Source organism: Camelus dromedarius, chromosome 15, assembly GCF_036321535.1.
Source record: "Camelus dromedarius isolate mCamDro1 chromosome 15, mCamDro1.pat, whole genome shotgun sequence".
Lineage (NCBI taxonomy): Eukaryota > Metazoa > Chordata > Mammalia > Artiodactyla > Camelidae > Camelus > Camelus dromedarius.
Genome location: NC_087450.1, coordinates 28091949 through 28104249, shown reverse-complemented (window position 1 = coordinate 28104249; position 12301 = coordinate 28091949). Strand labels below are relative to the sequence as shown.

General features: G+C 37.0%; 1 protein-coding gene across 25 annotated transcripts in view; it reads right to left on the bottom strand.

Moving 5' to 3' along the window:
* The window catches only part of NRXN1 (neurexin 1), a 1020679-nt gene that overhangs the window by 52864 nt on the left and 955514 nt on the right, over positions 1-12301 (bottom strand). Inside the window, exon 1 of one of the 25 annotated variants that reach the window (XM_031467022.2) lies at positions 338-781. The exons of the other annotated variants lie outside the window; for them this stretch is intronic. Within the exon in view, the coding sequence (XP_031322882.1) occupies positions 338-370 (33 nt within the window). The 5' untranslated portion in view covers positions 371-781. Of the gene's footprint in view, positions 1-337; positions 782-12301 lie in introns of those variants that run through there. 25 annotated transcript variants of the gene reach the window in all.

Here is a 12301-nt window from a genome sequence, read left to right as displayed (position 1 = left end):
ACACACACACACAATTTTTGGTTGTTTCTGCCACAAGCATGCTGAAAAACCTCTGAAGCTCACAAAATGCAGCAAACAAAAGTAGAAGCAACCATGCTCAGGGTTTAAGGACATTTAAAAATTTAAAACAATCTTTCTACATTTCATATAGAGCGTGCAGAAATTTGACATGCAATCTCCAAGAAGAGACATTTTAATCTAAACCTTAAAATTAGTTTATCCAAAAAAGAGTTTATTCTTAATTTCATTATGATTGTTCTCAGGCTTCTAGTAGCTTAAACCCTGCATGCTGCAGTTCTGAGCTGTGCTGAGCACCGGCTGTGATAGAAGAAGCTACCTGCGAGTTTTCACAGTGCCATCTCATATCCATGTCTGTCTGGCTACCCTGCGTGCTTAGAGCTTTTTTCTTAATTCTTAATGGAAATCCTAGGAAATTTAGTCCATCCTCTGAAATCAATACTGGTGACAGGAGAGCTCCCTGACTCAGTGGGAGATCAAGATGATAAATTGCCTGCGCATCAGCCTGGCCTATCAGTGCCCTGCACACAGATGGGCGAGAAAAGACACAGAAAAGGCTCTGGTGGTCACGTGCCACCCAGGAGCCAATGGCTGCTGCGCTACTGCAGGAAGGGATGCTGCAGTTCCGTCTGCAGTTGACGGGGCTGTTGGTACACAGCCCAGCCCGCGCCGGGCTCAAAAAGTCTAGGCAGTGGCTGCTGTTGAATTTCCTCTCTGGCTGTGACTGCAGAGGGGAAGAGACATCCCCTAAACCCCAAACCCAAATAAAGACCTATTCTCAAGCACGGGGAATTTTCTCTGTATTACTTTCTAATCCAGTGTGATCGCCCAGCAGAAAGGAAACTATTTTTTTCTTTAACACCCAGCCCTTAAACCCTTCTGATATGCTTCCCTTTAGATGATTATCATGTTTTCACCTAATATTAAATCTAAAGCCTTAAACCCTGCAATTAGCATGCAACCCTCCCAACAGAATCGCCTCCAAGTTTTATAATTGTAATTATAATTTTATTTCCAAGTTAATGAATGACATTTTTTTGAATGTCCCGTTTATAATGAGTATTTTTATAGGATAATTTTGTAAAGGCAATTATGCAACATTAAGAAGTACATTACTATGCTTTTATTTTCTTCTGTCAATTGGAGCTGTTCCTCTTTAAAGACAATTTAAGTCCTAATAAATATGTCATTTTATTGATCATCAGAAAGAAACACAAACAAGCACCAGAAGATGTGCACTATGCTTTCCAAAGCCTGAAAAAAACAAATGAGTTATCCAGTGTTGGAAATGTGTATTTATGTTTTGCCTTTCCCCTAAAATGTAAAATAATTCCATATGCAAAGGCTCCACATCTGGAATACCACATGGAAACACATCCCCCAATACACCTGCACCTGCAGATCATTCTGTAGCATCAGACACATTGCACAGCTCTCCAAGGTAACTGAGGTGACTGTATCCTGTCTGACAGGGAAGGTTTTACGTGATGAGACCATGGTGTGTTTCAAACGACAGTAACGTAGAGATTTTTAACAAAGCTCCAAAGAAACACTGAATGATCTTCAGGAACAACATTTATATCAGAAAGAGTACCGGGGCACCTGTCTTTATTGTTCTTCATGGCCCATTTTTCATTATATCCATGTATTTTCGAGGATTTTAATTCTAACTCCTTTTAGAGTCACTCAGCACTACTTACGAAAAAAATCTGAGACTAAATGCTGATAGGTCTGTCACTATAAGTCAGTTACCCTGAACTTCAGAGTGTTGGAATTCCAAAGCTCATTTTGCCTTGGCATCTATTTTTTAAAACACAACCCTGAAAGATTGAACTCTGTCAAGTTTTTTGCAATTTTTTTCCCCTCTCTTTCCTTTATTCAATATTGATTGACTATCAGGAAATAATAAAGTATTTTTCACGTTCTTTAAAATACATGTTGTTTTGTGCCCATTCTATCTATTTGGCCTATTTATTCCACAACATAACCCTCAACAGTCAAACTTTGTTCTTTTAAAAGAAAAGATTAGGGCTCAGAGCATTCATCAGAAAGAAAACAATAATAATAAAGCACCGACATCAAACCTGTGTATTGCACTACTGTTAACAGTCGAAACCTAGTCATCAATCATTAACTGATCAGGTAAATTACATCTTACAGTCCAGATACTCTGCAGCTGTACAATATAATGTGGTAAATTCAAATATTCTTATATGAAGAGATCTGTAATATGTACCGTTCTGTAAAGAAAAATTAAAGGTACACATTTTAAGTTATTTGATATAGACACCACACACATATTTACACACACAAATATGCAGAGGAAATTTCCATAAAGACATAAAATATCAGCTCATAGTGCTTAAATATGAGGAGGGGGGCTGAGTTCAAAGGTGGGAACACGGCATAGTCTTGTTAGGTAACATTTTGTATGTTTTTTCATCAAGTCTATGTATTACTTTTCTCATTTAAAATTAATTAAATGATGGCATCTATGTTCATTTAGATTTAAAAGGACATGACTGGTAGATGTTTTAAGCAAAAATGATAAGGGGAAAGGGGGAGAGACAGAGGTAAGGATGGCCTGTTTTTTTTTTTTCATCAAAAGAAAACAGGGTCAGCGTGGGCGAGAAGAGGGCTGCCAGATGGAGGTTCTGGCAGTCTTGGCTGAAGACCTCCACGTCTCATATTACTTCTAGCCCTTTCATCTCTGAATGCAGAGAACAACACAAATTTACACGTGTTAAGAGCTTTACAACTTATAGTGACGATTCACCTAAATTTGCTCAGATTCTTAGAGGTAGGAATGTAAAGGACTGCGAAGTAAACGATTTAGCTGACCGCCTGAGCTTGGGCAGATTAACCCTTCCAAGCCTTAGTTTTCTCAGCAGGATGTAATTATCAAGCAGCACAGAGCTAAACCTGAATCTTAATTTAGGATGTTGTTTACCACCGCTTTGAGGACAAAATAACATGTATATATTTATCAGTAATGGTGTAGGGCTAAACACGAAATGAAATTCATTTCCTTCCATTTCCTAACTGGCACAAGCTTATTTTATCCCAAAACCAGAGCCTGGTTTATAGAATCTATTTTGACTCTTTTTTTGTTGTTATTCAGATTCCTATACCTTTAAGAGATACAAACTTAAAAAAAATGTTGGCCAAATTAAGTCAAAGGTTTATAATATGCATGATTAAAGGATTTTTTTGATTCACCCTAAATTATTCTAAATCAGTGGTTGTTGGGGGTTGAGTCTGCCTCCAAGGGAACATTTGACAGTGTAAGGAAGCATTTCCAGTTGTCACAACTTGGGGGGGAGGGGGTTGCTACCAGCATCTAGCAGGTAGCAGCCAAGGACTCTGCTCATCATCTGACAATGCACAGGACAGTCCCCACCACAAAGCGTTACCTGGCCCTAGATGTCCATGGTACTGAGATCGAGAAACCACGCTCTCAACACTAGGCTTTTCTACCTTATTTACAAAGACGTTAAAACGAAAGAAGTATTCTGTACTGTGAACTGTATTGTAAAGTGGCCAGGACATAAGTTTAGGTGGAGAAGAGCCGAGAACCGAGGACCTGGCCCTGGGTCACACCAAACTTAGGAAGTCACGGAGAAAAGGAAGAAACAGCAAATGAGGATGCAGATAGGAGGGAAAAATCCAACTATGGTGACCTAGAAGCCTACAGAAGGTAAAAAGCGTGTCAGAAAACACACTGGGGTCAACTTGCTCAAATGCTGTTAACAGGTTAAGTAATCTGTTCTCCAGTGATGTTTTTACTTAAACAAAAGGTCTCAGTGAAATTAACAATACAAAAGACTTGAGGGCCTTGTTCCCCCCTCATACTTGAATTTTTAAAGATGTGGCCAGAAAAGGTAATATTCACAGGGATCACTGGAGAGCTATTGGGGGGGGGGGGGGGGGTGATATGTGAAGAGGGGATGGCCTATTTTGTGACCCTCAAATTAAATTCTTAGGCTACCTATGGTCTTAGGCTGCTTTACAGTCCACACAGTTGGGCTTGTAAACAAGCAAGTGGTCAAATCCTATTTTGGACCACCCCGCATCACAGCTGGCAGGAAGGCAGAGTGCCACCGTACCCCCCGAGGAACGAGGTCAGAGGTTCTGGTCTCCAGGCCCCCACCCAGGCTTTCTATCCACCGATAAGGTTTCTGGGAACGAGTTTTCAGGACCAGCTTCAGGCACTCTCCCTCTGTGACTGCTGTCACGCCAATTTCCACACTTCGCCAAGCCTGTGGTGTTCAGGGTCAGTGCAGCAGGGCTGAGATACAGAGCCACCTGGAACGCTATGACACTGGAGCAGCTTCAAGCCAAATGAATGCTCTTTTTTGACAGGGAAATATTGCAGGAAAGCAGTGGGGAGGGAAGGAGGAAGAAAGAGATCAGAAAAAAAGAGCCACAGATCCACAGATCCCATTATGTACTCTGCGGTGTGGGAGAAGACTCCAAATCATAATTCTCCTAAAACTAGATAGATTTTTACAACACCAAGAGATTTTATAGCTCTCCTAGTCCAACTCCTCACAATTTCACAGATGAAGGATTTCGATGCAAAGAAGTTAAATAACTTAGCTTAAATTAAGTGAGAGTGGGATTCTATCCCATTCTAGTCAATGGGTGAACATGATACTGGCAAGTTTCAAGATTTGGAAAACCACCATAATTATCAAGCAGAGTAAGAATCAGACGAAAAGGAAACGCTGATGTCCAATGAGAGACAGCGAATGGCTCCAAAGCCTCTTCCCTCCCACACTGATGCTGAGTTAAGTCACTGAAAACTTTTGCTACCCGGGAAAGACAGTATGGTCCTCCACTGGACATTTATAGGCTATGAAATACAAAAGAAGCAGCTTTGAGTCTCCTCCTTCCAGAAGAATGTGAGTGGTGGCTGAAGATTTTTTTTTAATGCAAATTCTCTTGGCTATATTTGCACCCACAGTCATGAATGGGGAAGTAGGAGGCATGAGTGACTTTTAAAAGACATATGTCAGGAAGTAATAAGCTCTGGTTGTGAGAGAATATAGAATAGGGAAATTATTCTGGACCATTCTCATTTTTTAAGAGTACCCCCCCCCAAAAAAAAAACCCACAGTGGGTTATCTTAGTTTTAAATTTTTATTATTTTTGCTTTTATTTTATTTTATTTATTATTTTTGCATTTTCTTCCCTATAATGGCAGCCCTAGTTTGAGACATGGAGCACTATTAAACTTCTGTTAATTACTAATTTAATATTTGCAAGTACGCATGAGAGGTCAGAAGTGAATTAACTTCTAAACGAGTAAAACTTCACATGTTCTAAATCTTATGGTGCCCTTATTCTTCTTTGCTTTTTATACTGATGATTTCTCTAGGCATGTGTGCTTTTTGCAAAGTATAAACACAAACAAAAAACCCATCACCTCATATAATCTTTTCAGTAACACTGTATTCTAAGATGTAATATACTAATGCTGAAGGATTAAATAACATCTATATCCATGAATCTAGCAACTGAATGTCTACAAACTGCATATTAAATGTTCTTTCCAAATCATAATGACTCCTAGTGCTTGCTCTAGAGTAGCTGTTCTCAAAGTTTAGTATGCATAAGAACTAAGAAGGAACATGTTAAATATCCAGATTTCTGGGCCCTTCCCTAGAGAATGATTCTCTTACTGAGATAGATCCCAAAAGTCTGCATCGTTAATAGGCACCCCATATCTCATTAATTTAAGAACCTCAGATCATCTTAGAGTTTCAAGCTGAGAATTCTTTTTCAGGAAAAGCCATGTCAACAGGATTTCTAAAGAGTGGAAATGAGAAGCTTTTTTTTTTAAAGAGTAAAATGAAAAAGTAGTGGGAATAGTGTTAACCAAGAGAGAAACTGGAACAGAGATCAATGTCACAGCAAAAAAAGAAAAATGCAGATGCTTTAGAGCTATCCATTAAGGGATAGCTTCCCAAATTGGATTTTACAACCTAAAGAATATTTTAGTTGAAAACATGTTTGAGCAAGAAAGCTTAATGTGCAGAGAAGAAATGTGCAAATGGTAGCATTTAGAAGAATAAATGACCCTTTTATAGATATGGCACCTGGCTGAACTGGTCCCTACCCTCACTACTGCCATCAGGAACCATAAAATACGCAGGTCGCCAAGCAGGGTGCTTTTACAGGTCCTAAGAATTCATTTGTACTGAGAAAGGTTTTCTTAGGATGACTCTCTAGATCTCTAGGGAAAGTAAGCTTTCCTTTATGAGATCAGAACCCATTAAAATCACATCAAAGCTTCTCTAATTATTTATGAGAATAAATTCACCCAGAAAGAAACCCCCAGTCTATTTCGCACACAGCAGTAACTCATGAAGACAAAGGGAAGTGCATTGTACAGAAATCCTCTGGTTATTTTTTGCTCCCAGCTGGCTTCTAGGTGGGCCAGTTTAAGGTCAAAGGGTAATGGTGCTGAAACATGCTCTTTGCTGACTAATTCTTTTAGGGTGTATACTGCCAGTCCCTAACTCAGTTTAAATTTTTTTCTGAGCTTTTCAGCAAACTATTCATTTCTTTTATTTTGACAGAAGGATGACTAATTGTTGATGTTGATCCAAACTCAAGTTTAATAAGGAACTTATTATTTCAGGATGCTGTAAGGAGGACAATGCCTTTTACCAAACAGGCATCTGTGACCTAGTATTTTTGATGGCTGACTGATGAAAAGCATTAATCAAAAAGTCATAGTCCATAGTCAAATCTGTTAGGAGGCAGAAAGAGAAGAAAGAAGGAAGAAGGGAAAGGAGCAAGGGAGGCAAAAAGAAAAAAAGAACAATTGGAAAAAAAAGAGAACAAAACATTACGTGTAGCTGAGGCTGGAAAATCTAGAGGGAGCTTGGAAACGATGGGATGAATAATTTCTGAAACGATTTCCTGCAACCAACTGCATTCAATTTGGGTCTAAAAAGATACAGGTACAGGCAATTATTTTAACAAAGGCATGGAGGTGCAAAAGAGCTTTTCTTTAAAAAAAATTAAATTTGTTATATAAATGATAAGCTCTTTTATCTTTCCAACTGGAGGACCAAACAAATGCTTACAGCACAGAAGAAATGGTCAATAAGCCTTAGTTGAGTTAGTCAATACGACTACTCCATCGCCTCAAAGTAAATCTATGAAAAAAAATTAATCACAAGCCCACCACTGTCACCAAACTTCCTATTGTTTTTGATGTTGTTTTTATTGCTTTGATATTCATTTCACATTTTTTTCCATTTTTTATCTGTACATACACATGATTTTAAATAGTTGCAATAATAAAGATCTAGTTTTACAATTTAATGTAATGGCATTGACATTTTCCATCTTGACTTAGAATGTCATTATTATCATTCTAATAACAATAGTCAAACTGGTGTATTATAATTTACATAACCATTTTGTATTTTTTAGATAATAAATCCATCTCTATTTTGTGTTTCTGCTATTATAAATAACACTTTTTTCTTTGTATTTTTTCATAAGATAAATTCCCATAAGTGGGATTACTGATCTAAAGACATAAGTGTTTTTACAGATCTTGAAACAATCTGCCAAAGTACTTTTCAAAAGACTTGTTCTAATTTTCACGTTGTCTCCAGCCTGCTATGTTCTATTACATCTTCACGGGTGTGAACATGCTGTCTTTTCTATCTGGAGATGCCCTTTTCTCATTTAAAAAAAAACTTCTGGTAGACTCCTACACGTTGTTTTATATCAAGCTCAAATGCCACTCTTTCTTGCAGTCTTCTCAAAGCCACTAGGCAAAGTTAGTCATTATTCCCATTGTGTTCCCACAGCACTTTGTAATCGTGCCATTTTTAGCACTTATCAAATAGTTCTGTTAGTTGTAGTTGTTTGTATATTTCCTTTCCTTCTTCCTAGGTTATTAGCACCTGTAAGGCTGAGCCTCTGTTCACCTCATCCTGGGAACCTCAGCCTCTAGCACAGGGCCTGGCATGTATTAGACATTTACAAATGCTTGTAAAGTAAATGAGGAGGGAAGGAAGGAAGGAAGGAAGGAAGGAAGGAAGGAAGGAAGGAAGGAAGGAAGGAAGGAAGGGAGGAAGGAATGTGTCCATGTGATGCACACCTAGGTCTCCTGCTGTATCTCTGGGTAAAAGTAATCTTCTTTCATCAATTTTATTATAGGTCACCTAGTCATAGGAACATTTGTATTTTTGTACATCTGTTTTGCAATATTTATGTACTTTTTATATTTGTATATTTTATAGCTCTATATTTTTACATTTTTACTGATCTACTTTCAGGCCTTGTTGGCACAATTCTGTGACTGGTTGAGAATTAATTCTTTGAATCCTTTCGATAAAGACTTTTGGGTATGCCAGAGTCAGAAAATGTTCCTTTCTAGTTAAAATAAAAAAAAAAAAAGCACCTTCTATGAATAAAATATTATGACTAGTGAACAGGACAAGAAACCACCTGTGGAGACTACAGCATGTACATGGCCCCACTGTAGTGAGAATAAAAAGTGAAAAATAATCACTGAAATGGAATTATTCATATATTATATATCACTTTATGCGTTTGTACACATTTTGATATACACTCTCATTTTATCCTTACCCAAACCTGGTAAGAAATATAGACAAAGCAAGTATATCATAATGAAAGTTTGAAAGATACGGAATCTATAGCACAGAAAGGTGGCTGACAGGTGGAAAACCAGGGCCAGTCATCGCACATTTTGAATCACATTTTTGCCCTCATTCTAAATTATGAGACATTGCTGGGTTTTGTTAATTAACCAAACTGAGAAAATGAGCTTTAAAACAGTATCAGCTAGACTGGCAATTAAAAAACAAACAAACAAAAACTTTGCTGGCAACAGAATCATTTTTTCCAAAAGCATGCTTAAGAAAAACTCCCTATGAAAAATGAATAATACCCAACTCTTATTGAAATTGGTGGCAGATGGAGGGGACTGCTTCCCACCTACCTCGTGGCTCCTGGTAGTCCCACCTTCTTCATCCATAAAATGAGTATAATGGGAACACGTACCTTTTGAAATTTCCCACAAAGTATAGGTGATATGTAACACTTAAATACTGTCATCATTAACTATTAACATGAAGGAGTTGCTGCTCGGCACTATATAGACTGTTGCAAAGACTGTTGCAAGCCTACAATTCTACTAATTTATTTTTGATACAGCTCACTCACTATGGAAGCAATTAATGTTTCATATTAAACAGAGGCCAAAGACTTTGGCAAGGTGAATACGTATGGTTTTTCAAATTAGCTATAGATTCACACAAAGCCTGGGGAGGATGCTACGTTTCATTTTGCAAGGTACTAGAGCTTGCCCGTACTAGGCTTTATTTCAGTTGTTTTCTGGATGTGAACTCCAGGTCAGTCAAAACGAAAGAAGTTATTAGTGTGTACTGAGTTTAGTCACTTCCATAAATGCTGCGTTAATTGCCTTAGAGATTTTCTATGTCATTTCCATTCTGACAAGCATGACGGGTGGAGTTCACAAGCATGACACACTCCCAGGCATGTTCCCAGCAAGCTGGCGACAACCTCATCCTTTCTCTTTCATCCAAGAAGGCATACAGGGATACAAGTGAGTGAGAGTGATGTTATCAGAGACAATCTTGAATCTATCTACTCTGTTTACTATTTAAGACAAATTAAAAAATTAAATTATTCACTCACTCTGAAAGTTAAACTATTATTATTAACACATTATTTAAAACATACTTCACATCTCATTGGTACATACCAGTACGTAACAAAATATGGTACAGAATCACCCCATGGCATGACCCAAGGAAATCTACCTGACGTGTGGAAAAATCAAAAGCTCAGTCATTCTGAAAGAAATGCATTATGTTCTAGAGACCACTACTACCATGGGAAAAAAAAGAGCAAGCATCACAGATTGTGTACAGTTTGAAAAGATGTTTACTTAATAATCTGCTACTTGTATCTAAATGAAGTGGTAAATTGTCTAGAATCCCAGAAGCCACTGAACATATATGTGTATCATAAGTAATCTACTATTTTTCTAAAACAGCAATTCTTAATTTTTTTTGTTTCAAGGAACATTTCACTCTTAAAAATTGAAGACTTCAAAGATCTTCTATTTATATAGATTATTTACTGTATTAGAAATTAAAAGTGAAAAATGTTAAATATTTATTGATTTGTTTAAAAATAACAATAGTAAATCTGTTACACATTAACATAAAAACATACATTTAAAAACAATTGTATTTGGCAGGGGGAGGTAATTAGGTTTATTTATTAATTTTTTAATAGAGGTACTGAGGATTGAACCCAGGACCTTGTGCATGCTGAGCACGTGCTCTACCACTGAGCTATACCTTCCCTCCTAAAAATAATTGTATTTTTAAAAATAAAAGTTTTTGGAGAGTCCAGTATTATTTTACAGTTTTGCAAACATTTTAAATATTTGGTTTAATAGAAGACATTTGGTTGCTAATATCTGTTTCTGGATGCAATCTGTTGCAAAATTACATGTTATTTAGTCTCAGAAAAACTCCACTGTACTTTTGTGAAAAAAAAAATGAGAACAAAAAAGGCAAATAAGTACTAGTAGTATTAATAATATATTATAGTATTATAATAATATATAGTATAGTGGCATAATAATATATAATAGCATTATCATAATTAATAATTCATAGTATTATGAGAATAGTTTTGACCACACAAAGGTCTTCTAGACTCCCCCCACCTCCTGTCCCATGGTTTTGAGAATCACTGTTCCAAAATTTTCACAATATTTAGAAACTACATTCATTATTATCTTTTGGTGTGTTATTATTTTCGGTACATCCACGTATTCTTCTTGTTTCCCTATTTGAAAGCTTCCTAATAGAGAAGACTGTGTCTCACAGTCTTAGGCAGCGTTTACAGCACGGTAGGCCTGCCCAGAACCACAGTCTACCATCAACATATCATGTAATTAATTGATCTACTGATTAATTGAAACTCATGATGTCTTACGGTCCCTTAAAAGACCCTTAAAATATTTACCATAATAGTAGCATTTGTACAGTTTGTTAGGTTAGAAGCACATTATGTCAGCATTCTACTTAAACAGAAAGAGAAGCTAATTGTATCTGAATGTACTCCAGATGAAACAAAGTCCCCCCGCACCCCTCCGCCAGGAAGCACCTGTGACTTTTGGAAGAGAAATGTTAAACGAGAAGCTAGAATTCTAGGGACGTCATTGTAACATTTTTTCCCGTAAAAATTTCCCTGATGCATTAAGACAGACAATATTTCAATCTGTGTATTTGGTTGTAGTTTCATAATTATGAAACAATTGAAAGCTAATAACATGGAAGGAAATGACAGTTTGAATTAATTAAAAACTGACATTTCACATTTATATGCATGAGAAAAAAAGCAACAACTATCATTATTATTTGTATTTATTCTACTTCAAAATCAGATCCTTTGAGAGACACCCACATGGTAACTCAGAAATGAAACAGTTTTACATTTACCCCTGCTGAATTGCTGCAGAGTGGGATGGTTGGCAAAATATAAATTAAAGAATGCAACAGTCCTCCTAAATTAAAGGCTTTATTACATAATAAATAATTTCTTTGACTCTTACAAAGTGGTTCTATTATTTTTGAATCTGGGAAAACCCACAGAGAAAGACTTAGTGCCTGCCACTGTCTTGGTAGTCAGACAAGTGTTTTGACTATTCTGTCATAAAAACAGTATATGGTTTAAAAGAAAAAGGCTCTTCCTTGCTAAAATCTGAGTGGATAAACAAAATAGCTGCTGGATTAGAAAATGAAAAGAGGGGTCACACATCTGATTAGCTTTTCCTTTGTCACGATTCATAGGACAGCAGATACACTAGTTGCCTCTTACTTTCAGAGGAAATCTACACTACCTATACTCATGGCTGAACCACAAAGCACAAGGCCTCAAGGCTCAGTGACTCCATAACCAGAATACTCTCAGGTATTTCATCCGATACTGATTTTGCTCCTGACCCACGTGGGTAGAAAAGGAGCCCCCACACCTGCCTATCTTACCTGCGGACACTTAACAGTAGATTGAAGTGTCACTATGCAAGTAAATTTGGGAAGCAAAGGATGGGGGGAGATTTGTCGATGGTTAATATTTGAACTGTAAAAACAACTGTCTGAAATTTTGATTATTGACAAATCTTAGTTGATACCATTCTGTATCATTCAACAGAATTAAATAAAGAAGCTCAAATAAACTAAACTGT